We start from the raw sequence: 14300 nt of genomic DNA on the forward strand, positions 1-14300 counted from the left end.
GCCCCTTTCAGTCACCAATCTAGGTGGTCCCCGCCCTATTGTCCAGTCAGCCAATCAGAAGCGGGAAAGCGTCCCGCCTTTGCTGCCGTTTCTTGAGGAAAGCGTCGGCCGAAATTTTGGGGATCGACCTGCGCAGCCGATCTTTGGCTGCAAGAAGTGGTTTAAAGGAGGTGGCGGGAAGCCACTGTTCGATCGAACTTGTCACCCTCGTGGTCGCTTCGGTAAGTGCCGCGGGGCTGCATTTTCTCAGAGGAAGAGAGGGAAGGAGTGCAACTGGGTTAGGCGTCATCGCCCGGCGCTGGTGCTGCCTCGCCGGCGGGGCCGGCAACCTGAAGGTCCCGGCGTGCAGCGGGGTTGCGGGGGCCGACGGGAGCTGGTCCTCCGGCCGGAAGCAGTTCTCCTCCGGTGGTTTCTGCGGCTCTGTCAACTCAAATCCTTGAGGCGTCCTGGACACCTCCAGTGTTTACTCTGCAAATAGTGATTAAGCCATCTTCGCCCTGCCCCCAGGAACTCCAGGGCTAGGAGAGAAGATGAGTTAGGCCCGTGATAATATCCTGAAATAGAACTCGGTTAGTGCCCGAAGAAAGGCCCTAATGGGGTTCAGAGGAGGGGTGCGTCACCAAGGAAGTGTATTTAAACTGACCCTTGAAGAATATTTGGCCACGGCATCTTTCCTTGAGGGAAAGACATCACAGGGAAAGAAAATAGTTCGATTTGGTTGGAACAAAGAGTAGTCAGATCTTGACAATAAGGAAGCGCTAAAGGTTTTTGGAATAGAGAGTGACAATCTTATCTCATAATATATAAGAAAGGGACCAAGTAAAAGGGTGGAGAGAGTGTTTTTTAAAAAGGATGTGAATGGGTAATTCCCAGGAGAAACCTGAAAAGCTAACATGTATGAAGTGGTACCCAGTTTTACTGGTGGTAACAGAAATGCACTTAAAAAATATCTTTGCCTACTCCCCAAATATCACCGTCACAACCTGTTGATAAAACAATGCTGTATTTACTGCTTACTCTGGTAAGGGAGAAGAACGGACCTCCAAAGAGCTTTGGTGTGAGTCATAGGAAAGAAAGGCAAGATCGGAATTTTTTGAGAATTGCAAGTTTGGTTTAAGGTGGATTTTCAATTTGGGAGCTTGATTAGGATTGGGTAGGGATCTAGAAAAAACAGTCCAGGATTGGTAGAAACAGCTGAGGCAAGGGCATCATAGAATCTTAGGGTACAAATTGTTGATGCTTCCCATTGAAGAGTTGATCCATCTTTGGTGCAGTTCAAGCCGTTAGAACAGTGAAAATACACTGATCTCTCAGAATAGTAATGTTATGCTAATGTAAAGAGCAAGGTTTTTGCTGGGCTGGGGGAAGGTAGGTAGTTTCAGCCCTCATTATCCAACCTGTGTGGGACTAGATGGTTTTGTTTTTTAAAAAATGACATTGTAAAACAATTTTATATCTACCAGATTGGTAAAAACTATAATGTTGGATAAGTATATAAAGATAAACTTATCTTTAAAGACAAGAGAAATTCTCATATACAGCAAATGGTGGTGAAAACCAGTGTAGGACACTCTCTCCTGCAGCATTCTGGAGAACATTTTGGCAGTATTTAGTGAAATTATAAGTAAATTCTATGGCTAGCAATTACTTCCTTTGTAAATACTCTACAAGTTCCTCAGGAAACGACATATTTCTGGTAGTAAGGTACTGAAAGCAAACTAGGTGTCTGTCCCAAGGAGAATGGACATTGAGTGTGGTGTACACATATGATAACATTGTTGGAATACTTCAGTCAGAACCAATGAAGTAAACTTATGTATAACAACATGAAGAGATTGCAAATGTAAAGAAAAATACAAACATACATATACAGAACTGTATTTTTCAAGAATATATATCTAAAAACTAAAGTTAAAGATGAACTGAAAAAGCATATGTCAAAAACATTACCCTGGCCAGGTAGCTCAGTTGGTTAGAGTGTCATCCCATTATACCAAGGTTGCAGGTTTGATCCCCACTTAGGGCACATACAAGAATCAACCAATGAATGCAAAAATAAGTGGAACGACAAATAAATCGATATTTTTCCTCTCTCTCAAATAAGTAACTTAAAAAAAGACATTAGAGTAGGTTCCTATGGGAGATGAAAGGTGGAAGAATAAAAAAAAGTAAGAGAAGACCTAGCATGAACTAAAAATAGAGTGCCATGAAATAGGAAGTATTATCAGCTCAATTATGCACATGCGAAGTTCTTAAGGAGAGAATGTGGCTAATAAGGGTTGGTGATGAAGATCCTTGTAAGCCATGTTGAAAGAGTTTGAACTTGATCCTGAAGGCATAGGGCAGTGTTGAGGAAATAAAAATCCTGCCAACCCAGAGAATCTTTTCCACAGACACAGAAAAGAAAGTTGTTTTATTACTCAATAGTCATATCCAGATTACAACACATTGTAGATAATTTGAGTGAGATGACAAAGACAAAGAAATTCTACCCTATTTATGCAGTCAAGCAATTACAACCATTTTCCATTTTTAGCCATTACATAATTTCTCAAGATTATCTGCATCTTGTCTTCCCATAAGAAGATTTGATCATACCATTTGCTTCAAATTCTTTCATAAAATTCATCCTAAAATCACCTGGTATTTGAGGTAGCCATTTATTTTAGCTAATTGTCTTTATCTGAAGGAATAAACTCTTATTCTATGACAAGCACATGATTATCGCTCAAAAAAGAGGTACATAAGTTAAACTCCCACAGTGACAAGGAGATAGGAGGGCTATTTTCCTAGATGTTTACATTCTAAAGTAATGATTTCTAGACCCTTGAAAAAACACGTTGGAGTTATAGAGCTCATAAGAGGCTTGCTCAGCTTCCAACTGGGATTTTTTTTCTCCATGGCTAGGTTGGAAGGACAAGGAGTTGAAGACATTGGCAAGGGAGTGGTTGAAGTGATGGATGGTGGAGCCTAAAATGGATAGGGAAGAAGTGAAATAGGATAGACTGAATGCAAGGAAGAGAGGATCAGAGGGCTAAAAGTCTTGATGGTTAAGGTATAGTATGAGTATGTGATTAAGGTACAATATGAGTTGGAAGAATATCATAGGAAGTTGTGGACAAAAAAACAGGGCAGTAGTGCCCTGGCTGGTATGGCTCAGTGGATTGAATGCCAGGCTGCGAACTGAAAGGTCACCTATTCAATTCCTAGTCAGGGCACATGCCTGGGTTGTGGGCCAGGTCCCCAGTTGTGGGTGTGCGAGAAGCAATTGATTGATGTATCTCTTGAACACCGATGTTTCTCTCCCTCCCTTTCTCCCTCCCTTCCCCTCTTTCTAAAGATAAATAAATAAAATATTAAAAAAAAAATAGGGCAGTTGGGGAAAGAAGTTACAAGTATCAAAAGGCAGGTGGCTGAAAGAGTGAAGCCATTGAAACTCATGAAACTCTAGGGCACTGATTAGGTTATGTCTAAATCTGAACATTGTCTAGGATGATTAATAGACTTCAGAAGACTGAGCCACAGGCCAGAGAATCCTCAATAAATGAGAGGTAAGGGAGGTGATAGGCTGATGGAAAGAGCCTCAGAGAGTTTGCCTCCTATTTTGAGTGAGTGAGGCTAGAATTGGCATTGGTATCAAAAAACAAGGTTTTCTATCTGTAATGGGATGTGTTACTTTTCTCAGATGATTTTTTTAATCGTGATTTTTTTTTTTTACATTTACAGATTTTTCACAATTAAAATTAACATAGCAGAAAAAGCCAAGATGTCTGTCGATCCAATGACCTATGAGGCCCAGTTCTTTGGCTTCACACCACAAACTTGCATGCTCAGGATCTACATTGCATTTCAAGACTACCTATTTGAAGTGATGCAGGCTGTTGAACAGGTTATTCTGAAGAAGCTGGATGGCATCCCAAACTGTGAGATTAGCCCAGTCCAGATTCGTAAATGCACAGAGAAGTTTCTTTGTTTCATGAAAGGACGTTTTGATAACCTTTTTGTCAAAATGGAGCAGCTGTTTTTACAGTGGATTTTGCGTATTCCCCCAAACATCTTACTTCCAGAAGATAAATCTCAGGAAATGCATTCTTATAGTGAAGAAGAATTCCAGCTTCTCCAAAAAGAAATCGAACAGTTGCAGGAGAGGTATAAAACTGAATTATGCACTAAGCAGGCCCTTCTTGAAGAATTAGAAGAGCAAAAAATTGTTCAGGCCAAACTTAGACAGACATTGGCTTTGTTTGATGAGCTTCAAAATGTTGGCAGAAATCATGGGACTAGTGATTTTAGGGACAGCTTGGTGTTCCTGGTCCAGAACTCCAGAAAACTCCAGAATATTAGAGACGATGTGGAAAAGGAAAGCGAAAGACTGAAAATATCTTAATTTCTAAATAGTAAAAAGAGCCAGTCAAATGTAGAATGACTAAGGGATTTATATCAATGACTATTCTTATTTTAGTGAACTGTATATTTTGTTGGATTCTCTTTGTTTACTCTTGCTTGTATTCCACATTTTCCTCTTTTTTGGTCCACTCTCCGGAAGTATCTACGAACAAATCTTTGAAGCATTTATTTCTTACAGTCCTCCAATAGGTAGGAAGGGATTCTTGATCCATTAAAGACTCATTTGGGGGCATGATGAAGAAATAAAGCTTTCCATGGCCAAAGATATTTGTAAAAGTTGTACCTTGGTCATGAGTCCTTTTAACCTTGCTCCTTTTTACTTACTCTTTAGATGAGACAAAAAGGTTGAATGAGTGGCTCCTTTATTAATCAGCTACTACACTGTAGGACAGCCAACATAGAATGTTTACTTGTGCCCTATAATTTTTCTTACATGAGGAAGTTGATAACTAGTTGAAAGAAGCAAGTAGAAGAAAACAACCATGATCTTTAGTAAAGAAGAAAGAACTTGTTTTCAAAAAATAAATCCTTTCTATGACCAAGGCCTTGATGATGTTAGCCAGTTTACTATATTGGAGCCCAGCAATGGAAGACCTTGGACAAAAAAGAAGCAGATCTCAATGGAACAGAAAAAGAAGCGTGGAATATACCCAATAGCAAAGTTTATATTAGCTGACTGTTTGGTCTTTATGCCATTTTTTTTCATACTCCAGATAGTTTTGGAATTTTCCTTGTACCTAATATTTAATTATGTATTCACACTGATAAGCATTCAACATTTTGTACCTTCAATGGGAATTTCTAGCTATGTCTTTTGCTTAAATTCAATGGAGTCTGATATTTCCTTTTGTAATTAACCCACGTAACATGTTAGGTCACCCTAGGGAAGGGAAGATTTGGCAATAGTTACTCTAAAGCTATTGCTTGCCCTCTATGTCTTCCTAAATAACAGCATTTGGAGTTTTTCCTTTATGTAGAAGAAAAACCTAGGGTATTAATATTTGCAATTAAATAGTCATAGATTTAGGAAGTCTGTGTTTACCTGGATGTGTTTATTATCAGAGAGTTCTTTTTCTAATCCTGTACATGAAATATATATGTTTTTAAAGGCTTTGAGTTTTTATTTTTCTGCTGTCTGTAATGTCGTGGCATGTTTTCTTCTTCAATATTACTTTTTACCCAAATGTAATTAAAAAAATTTTTTTTTTCTTTTACATCTGTAGGTTATTTAAAACCCCCTAGTATAGTGGGTTAAATGGTGATTTCCCAGAAGGTTTGTTCATGTATGTTACGATTCCTGGAAACTGTGGCTGTTCCTTATTTGGAAAAACGATCTTTGCAGGTTTAATTAAGAATCTGGAGATGAGATCATTCTGAATTATCTGGGGAGGGAGGTGGCTAAATCCATTGTTAAGTGTCTTTTATAAGAGAAAGGCAGAGAGAGATTTGAGAGGAAGAAGGAGGCATTGTGTCCACAGAGGCAGATTGAAGTGATTCAGCCAGAAGTTCAGGAATGGCAACAGCCACTGAAAGCTAGAAGAGGCAAAGGGCAGATTCTCTTCTAGCACCTCCAGAGGGAATGTGGCCCTGCTGACACCCTTGTTTTGAATTTCTGGCTTCCAGAACTAAGAATACATTTCTGTTGTTTTAAGTCACTAAGTTTGTTACAGTAGCAACAGAAAACTAATGTAATTGGTAAAATTAGAACATTAAAATATTCAAAAGGATGTAAACTGTTACTAAGGAATGACAGGTGAGACATGATTGGCCCCATTATATATGCAATAATATGGTTTGTCTAAATACAGTTAAAATATGAACAAGACTTGGGTAGAAGGGTGAAATCCACAGTGATTAGACCTCAGGAGTCCACTTCATGTTGAGTAAGTGCTTAATAATTGTTGGATATTAATATGGTTATCATTTGTCACAGTAATCTCTCTATAGGAACAAGTTAATCTGCTTGGCCCCATTATCCTCTAATAGTTAAATTTCTCCCTCAAAAATTCAGAAATCAGGATAATAAATACTTGGTTACCTACTCTGCTCCATTGCCCTATCTCCTACCCAGCATCAATTTCATCCAGTTTCCTGTTTCTCTCTACATTGGATTATATGATTTTATAATAGCAAACCTGTTCCCAAGGTTTCCCTTGCATTTATCCGTTTACTCTCCCTTAAAACATCATGCCTGTTCCCCACTGTATACCCTCAAAGAGACTTCTCATCCTGTGGCTGCAGTAGCAGGGCCATTTTGGGAGACAGTTTGGCATTAATAAAAAGAGTGGCCATTACTACCAATCTTACAAAAGTAAAAAGAATTGTAAGGACATACTATGTAAGAGGTTCTGCTCTCAGTTATGATGGGGGTTTTCCCCATAACACAGTTTTCAGGCACCACCTGGGTGTCCTACAATTCAACTCAGTCTGATACTATCTGCTTAGAGATAGCATCAGATTCCACAGGTTAAGGGCTCAGCCCCACAAAGACTACCCTTCAAATTCCAGTCACAAGCCCACGTGCTTCTGACTGACGGGCTGTAAATCAGAGGTTCCATTGAACTCCTTGGATTTAACTAACTTGCTAGAGTTGCTCACAGGAACTGTTTACTCCCTGGATTACCAGTTTATTACAAAGGGTATAAGATTTAATGGCCAGATGAAGAGATCCATAGAACGAGGTCCCCAAAACAGCTTTCATCCCCATGGAGTTCAGGCATGGCAGAGGTGTTCTGGTTACCCAATGTGGAAGCTTTCTAAACTCTGTCTTTTTGGGGCTTTATGGAGGCTTCATTTCATAAATCATTAGCCACTGGTGATTGAAGTTGGACCTCTAATACCATGTATAAAAGTAAACTCAAAATGAATCAAAGACCTATGTATAAGCTAAAATTACAAAATTCCAAGAAGAAAACACAGGTATAAATCCTTATAATCTTGAATTAGGCAATATTTTTTTAGAGATGATACCAAAAACAAGCAACAAAGGGAAAAATGTGTATATATATGTATATATATGACATAATCAAAATTTAAAACTTTTGTACTTTAGACACTATCATGAAAGTTAAAAGATAACCAATGTCATTCCAATAAATTCAACAACAAAAAGTAAAATTAAAAAAAAAAACCACATTCTTCATGGTGAGGAAAAACGTTCCCATGAGTTTTGTTGCATTTACTGACACAATTTATCTTAAAACCCAAAACTCTTGGGGACAAATCATGTGTTTTTAGACAATGAAGTCTCATTTATTTTCATTTAAAAAAAAAAAAAAAGCCCCAGCTGGTGTTGCTCAGTGGATTGAGTGCCAGCCTGTGAACCAAAAGGGTGCCAGTTCAGTTCCCAGTCAGGGCACATTCCTGGGTAGCAGGCCAGGTCCCCAGTTAGGGGCATGTGAGAGGCAACCAATTGATTAAAAAAAAAAAAAATCTTTAAAAAAGAAAGTAAAAATCGACAGAATAGGAAAAAATGTTTACAAATCATATCTGATAATATATTTAAAGAACTCAGAATTCAAGAAAAGCAGCCCTTTAATAATTCTAAATAATGTAATTCCCCTTTTAGTAGCATGTTTGCTTTATAAAGATAGATGAACAACAGAAGTCTGAATATTTTTCCTGTTCTTTCACTGAAAGAAAAACATTGGTGTACTTAAAGACAAGCAATTGAAAGCTAATACTTCCATGGGCCATTCAAATCATGATCGTAGTGGAGCACTTAAGATGTATGTAATGGAGCCCTGGCTGTGTAGTCCACTTGGTTAGAGCATTGACCTGAACTACCAGGGTTGTAGGTTCGATCCCAAGTCAGGGGACATACAAGAAGCAACAAATGACTGTAAATAAATGGAACAACAAATCAATGTCTCTCTTTCTCTCTCTCCCCCCTTCTCTCTCTGTCTCTCTGAAGTAAATAACATTTTTAAAATGCATGTAATGGAACTTTAAAATAGATTAAAAATACTTCAGTAACTGCATTTAATTGGTTACTTTGTAATTGGAAATAAAGTCCGTCTTTCTGTAAAAAGAGAAAAAGAAAAGAAAGAAAAGCCCAATTTTTAAATGAGTAAAGGATTTGAAGAGAGATTTCTTCAAAGAAGATACACACTTGTCTAATAAGCACATGAGAAGGTACTCAAAAAGATACATCATTAGGAGTCTTCCGATCAAGATGAAGGCATAAGTGGATACACTTTGCCTCCTTGCACAACCAAAGAAGGACAACAAATTTAGAAACAAAAAACCAGAACTACCAGAAAATCTAACTATATGGAAGTCTGACAACCAAGGAGTTGAAGAAACATTCATCCAGACCGGTAGGAGGGGCAAAGATGGGCAGCCGGAGTGGAGAGGATGCACAGCAAGGCAGCAGCTGGTGGACTGGAAGTCCCACATTCCTGTGTGGATAAACCAGGAGGAACAACTGGGGAGCAAGACAGACTAGGAGTCCAGTGTGGGGAAAGAAATCCTCAAAACCTCTGGCTGTAAATATCTGGAGGGATTGCAGCAGCGAATGCCCAGCCTCCCAGGAGAGTTTGCTGGAGAGGCCCACAGGGTCCTAAATGTACACAAGCCCACACACCTGGGAATCAGCACCAGAAGGGCCAATTTGCTTGTGGGAAACAGTGGAAGTGACTGAAAGCTGACTGAGAGCCAACCACATGGCATTTTGGACCCCTCCCCCACATATGGTGCCACAATGCAGTGATGTGGGTTGTCCCGCCCTGATAAATACCTAAGGCTCCACCCCTTAGGTAGAGTGTAACAGGCACACTGAGACCAAAAACTATGGCCCAAATGGAAGAACAGATCAAAGCTCCAGAAATAGAACTAAGTGATGAAGAGATAGCCAACCTATCAGATGCACAGTTCAAAACACTGATAATCAGGATGCTCACAGAAATGGTTGAGTATGGTCACAAAATAGAGGAAAAAGTGAAGGCTATGCAAAGTGAAATAAAGCAAAATATATAGGGCACCAACAGTGAAGGGAAGTTAACAGGGACTTAAATCAGTGATTTGGCCCAGAAGAAAGAAAGAAACATTCAACCAGAACAGAATGAAGAAATAAGAATTCAAAAACATGAGGAGAGGCTTAGGAACCTCTGGGATTTTAAAGGTTCCACCATCTGAATCATAGGGGTGCCAGAAGGAGAAGAGGAGAGAAAGAAATGGAAAACTTGTTCGAAAAAATAATGGAGAACTTCCCTAATCTGGCAAAGGAAATAGACTTCCAGGAAGTCCAGGAAACTCAAAGAGTTCCAAAGAAATTAGATCCAAGGAAGCATACACTAAGGCACACCATAATTACATTACCCAAGATTAAAGATAAGGAGAGAATCTTAAAAGCAGCAAAGAAAAGGAGACAGTTACCTACAAAGGAGTTCCCAGAAGTCTTACCTACTGATTTCTCAAAAGAAGCCTCGCAGGCAAGAAGGGGCTGGAAAGAAATATTCAAAGTCATGAAAGGCAAGGACCTACATTGAGGAATACTGTATCCAGCAAAGCTCTCGTTTAGAATGCAAGGGCAGATAAAGTGCTTCCCAGATAAGGTCCAGTTAAAGGAGTTCATCATCACCCAGCCCTTATTATATGAAATGTTAAAGGGACTTATCTAAGAAGAAGAAGATGACCAAAAGTATAAATAAAATGACAACAAACTACTATCAACAACTGAACCTAAAAAACAAAAACAACAACTACCCGTACAACTAGAACATGAACAGAATCACAGAAATGGTGATCACATGGAGGGTTATGGGGGTGGGGGGGGAGAATGGGAGAAAAAGGTACAAGGAATAAGAAGCATAAATGGTAGGTACAAAATAGACAGGGGGAGGTTAAGAATACTATGGGAAATGGAGAAGCCAAAGAATTTATATGTACATCCATGGGAATGAACTAAGGAGGGGAATATGGGTGGGAGGGGGTTGCAAGGCAGAGGGGGAGAAAAAGGAGAAAAAAAATTGGGATAACTAATAGCATAATCAATGAAATATACTTTAAAAAGGATAGTGAGGAGAGAATGAAAAGCAGATGAGACCTTATTGGAGTAAATTTTGGAGATTAAAAAAAACAAAAACAAAGGAGAAATAAAGTCCGGAGGAAGCCCTGCGCACAGTTGGGATTCTGGCCTTCTGCATTTCAGCCTGTTAAGGGCTAAGCTCTCCTTTTACCTCCCTGGTTCCCAGCTAGCAGCTCGCACTCCCTCCCTCGTGTGGTCTCCATCAGGTTGCCATGGAAATAAACTTTGTTGCAAGGGAGTCATCCCAGTTAGAAGCCCCGGACCTCCCTGGGTCTGAAACCTGGACAGCCAACTCCTGCAACAGGCTGCGGGCAGAAGGAGGGGCCAGGGGAAAGCGGCGCCTGAGTTGGGAAGCTCGTGGAACCCCGCAGAAGCCTCAAGGCCCCCGGGCCCCGCCACCCCTTTCCGAGCGATAGAAATAGGTCTGCAGCCGCGTCCACAGCTGATCGCGCTGGGACCCAGCCGGAAGCGGCCTTCCCGACCCAGCTCCTTGGCAATGGCTAACGAGCTCTATGGGGCAAACCTTGGGACCCTGAGCGAATTCGCCTGGACCCCAACGCTGACCCCTGAAGGTCTGTTTGACAAGCCTGTCGCGGAAGAACGCTCCGCTGCCCGCAAGCCCAAGTCGGCGATGGCCGTGGGCGAGAAAGCTGGTCCGCGAGTGGGCGCAGGGGTCTGTGCCCAGCACCCCGCAAGAGCCGCTGCGCTCCTTCTTACCAAGGAAGGGGCGCCTCCACTGGACGAGGGCTGCTGTCTCCGCCATTTCCCGCATCTCTGCATCTTTACTTGGCCATCGCCTTCTCCATCACCTCTTGCCTCTTGACCTTTATCCATTTACAGCTTGCCTGAGTGGCTTAGGCAGGGACAGGGGAGGGCGGGCGGAGAACGGAAAAGAAGGGCTCGGCACTTTGTGTTTGGGAGGCGCGCTGCACTCGCTTTAGCTTTTAATACTTGTTTCTCCTCTGCTTGTCGTTTCTTCTCTGCTTGCCACTCACTACCTTTGTGCATCAGTAGGAACGACCGAAAGCTGCTGGAGGTAATGAAATAAGGGTCTCTATATTTGTACTATTTGTACCTTAAGGTTAGGAGAGAGGGCAGTCAGACCCCAACGTTTAGAATCTCAGGGTGCAGTTGAACCCCGTTTATATTTAGGATAATATCCCAGACCGTATCACTTTGTGGTGTGGGGGAACGCATCATTTTGTTTTTAAGGGGCTCACTGTTTTTTTGTTTTTTTGTTTTTTTTTTAATTTTAATGTATTTATTTTAGAGGGGGGAAGGGAGGGAGAAAGAGAGGGAAAGAAACATCAGTGTGTGATTGCCACTCTTGCACCCCGCACCTGGAGCCTGGTCTGCAGCCTAGACATGTGCCCTAGACTGGGAATAGAACCGGTATCCCCTTGATTCGCAGGCCCCCACTCAATGCACTGAGCCACAGCAGCCAGGGCCCCCAAACTGTTCTTTAAGGAATGAACCAACCCTGGCCTGTGGGTTTTCAGAGAGGGTCTGCGAGAGGGTGGAAGCCCTGGCTGGGTCTGGGCTAAAATCCCATGAAGCTGCCTCACCCCAGCAGGAGCCTGCTGTGTCCTGGAGCTGGCACAGACAGATCTCCTGGTGCAAGAGCCAGAGTGCAGTGCTTTTCCCTTCTTTTCCTTTTTTAGACTTTTCTTTGCAAATAACAGAAAAGACATTGGTACTAGTGTAAGCAAGAAAGGGGACAATTAAAAGGAAGCAGAATGCCCATGGAACTCAAGGGCACAAATGAGTTGTGACTTTGGCAACTCAGTGGAAGCAGCGATTGGAAGACGGGGCATTCAGGGAGTCTGTGGTCTCCATCCTTCATCCCTGCTTCCCTTTGCCCGTTGGTTTCCTTCATGTTCTTCCTGTTGCAGGCTGGCTCTCTCTGTTATTCCCAGAAAATGGCCCCTGCTAACCTCTCTGTGGTTAGGGAAAAAGGGTCAGTTGTATAAACATGGCTATTCCTGCTACCATTTAGTCTGTGTGGGGAGTGGAGGCTGTCCTGGAAAAGGAGGGAGGGCTAGGCAAGCATCACACACACCACCCTCAGAGCCAGGCTTTCCCTCAGCTGCTGTATTTCAGGGATGCCTGGGCCTTCACAGCCCACTTTGGTTGTGCAGAACAACAAAGAGTCAAGATCTCTGCTGAAGGGACCCAGCCCCCAGACACTCCCACTCCTGCCGGCAGAGGGGAGGGGGGCGGTTCCTCTGAAGGGAGTGGACAGTCCCACTGCCAGCTGCCCCAGGAAGTGGTTAACATGGGGCAGGAGGATGTGGGTCCCACCCAGTGGGATGCATGGGCCTGGTCCCAACACTGATGTCATTTCTCTCAGGCTTTGGTGTAAAGCGCTGGGGGCAGAACTCAGCTCCCGAAAACAGCAACTGGCCGCATCCCACCAGAAAGAGACAATTAGAACTTCTTGGAGTTCAGTGGATACCACAGGGAGTGTAATGAAATCATGACTTCAGGCCCACACAGAGGCCAGGAAGCCCATGGTTTAGGCAGTCATAATGGGTCTGAAAGTAAGAGATAACGACCTGGTTTCAGCTTCCTCTTCTGGGCCCCTAGAGAGCAAGGACACAGCAGCCCCAGCATTCTCCCTGGTGGATTTGCATTTCCCTGTGTGCAGTGACAGAGAGTCCTTTCCCTCACAGAGGCCTGGGGGGTGGGCAGGAGGGCGGGCTCTGGAGCCAGCTGCCAGAGGGTGAGTCCCAAGTCCACCACTTAGTTCCTGTGAGAATTTGGGGACAACACTTACCATCTCTCTGCCTCCGTTTCTTTGTGACATGAGGATGATAGTGGTACCTGTCGTCAGGGGGTTTGTGATGGTAATTTTGTGTCAGCTTGACTGGGCCACAGGGCCCGGATAGTGGGTCAAACATCATTCTGGGTGTTTCTGTGAGGGTGTTCTTAGATGCAGTTGATAGGGGACTCAAGATGTGGAAAATTTTAGTTTAAGGTAAAAAGTTATAAGCCTAGCAAGTAATGTATATGTTAAAGATTTTGTTTCAGAGACTACAGATAAGGCCCGTCCTGGCTCCTGGGAAAACAGCTGACCTCCTGGGGCACTGCTAAAGAGTACCGCCTGGGGACAACTAGAGGCATCCGGGCCTTGTGTTCCAAGAAGAGGCAGAGGACCACCTGACAATCCACCCGACCCTGGGAACAGCTAACTGCCCAGGACAGGAATGTTGCAGCTTCTTTCACCTAATCCTCCCTGAATCTCAAAGCCCTCACCGCACCTTGTTTATTCCCTGCTATAAAACCCTTGGCCTGGAAAGGAAAGACAAGATGGTCTGTTAGGGTGTGAACCCGCCATCTTCTCAGATCACTGTCCATCTGAATAAAGCGCCCATAAAGATTCAATGGCGGAGTGGGGTGGAGGGTTGGGGAGAAAAGGCATAAAACTGTAATTGAATAACAATAAAAATTAAAAAAAAAAGATTCAATGACTGTCATTGCTTATTGGGTCTGGTAGTGACAGGCAGCAGGAATGCCGGTGTCTTTTCTGGTTTCAAAATTACATGCCTGATAAAAGCAGAGGAAAAGACTGCACACTGAGTCTTTTGTCTTGAGGGTTTTTATCTGTTGTGTACAGGAGGGAGTTCTAGGGGAGGTCTCATCAGAACATTCATCAGCTTCCCAGGTGTGACCCTTAATATGCTGATACGTCAAAGTGAGGTATAGTGGGGTTAGGGGTCATGAAGCAGGGTGCAGCCAAGAGGAGGGCCCCAAGAAGGGATTTGTAATGGGGTCCAGGACTCAGGGTGTCCAGGAAATATTAGAAAAATGTATGTAGGATGTCTTCACCCCCACAGGCCTGAGCCAAGGGGGATGGGACACATGG

The 14300-nt window shown here is 42.6% G+C and overlaps 2 protein-coding genes across 2 annotated transcripts; both read left to right on the forward strand.

The window, feature by feature from the left end:
• The first annotated feature begins 8 nt into the window (after positions 1-8).
• MIS12 (MIS12 kinetochore complex component) lies at positions 9-5518 on the forward strand. The gene is made up of 2 exons (XM_024565202.4): positions 9-221; positions 3727-5518. Exon 2 carries the CDS (start codon positions 3767-3769, stop codon positions 4385-4387), a length of 621 nt encoding a protein of 206 aa, XP_024420970.2. The 5' UTR covers positions 9-221; positions 3727-3766; the 3' UTR covers positions 4388-5518.
• Positions 5519-10325: 4807 nt separating this feature from the next.
• LOC112308730 (uncharacterized) lies at positions 10326-13814 on the forward strand. Its single transcript, XM_053911256.1, is given in 5 exon segments — positions 10326-10329; positions 10944-10996; positions 10998-11214; positions 11217-11471; positions 13454-13814. Coding segments are annotated over 4 exon segments (342 nt in total). The 3' UTR covers positions 11285-11471; positions 13454-13814.
• Positions 13815-14300: the final 486 nt, after the last annotated feature.

Source organism: Desmodus rotundus, chromosome 9 (genome assembly GCF_022682495.2).
Source record: "Desmodus rotundus isolate HL8 chromosome 9, HLdesRot8A.1, whole genome shotgun sequence".
Lineage (NCBI taxonomy): Eukaryota > Metazoa > Chordata > Mammalia > Chiroptera > Phyllostomidae > Desmodus > Desmodus rotundus.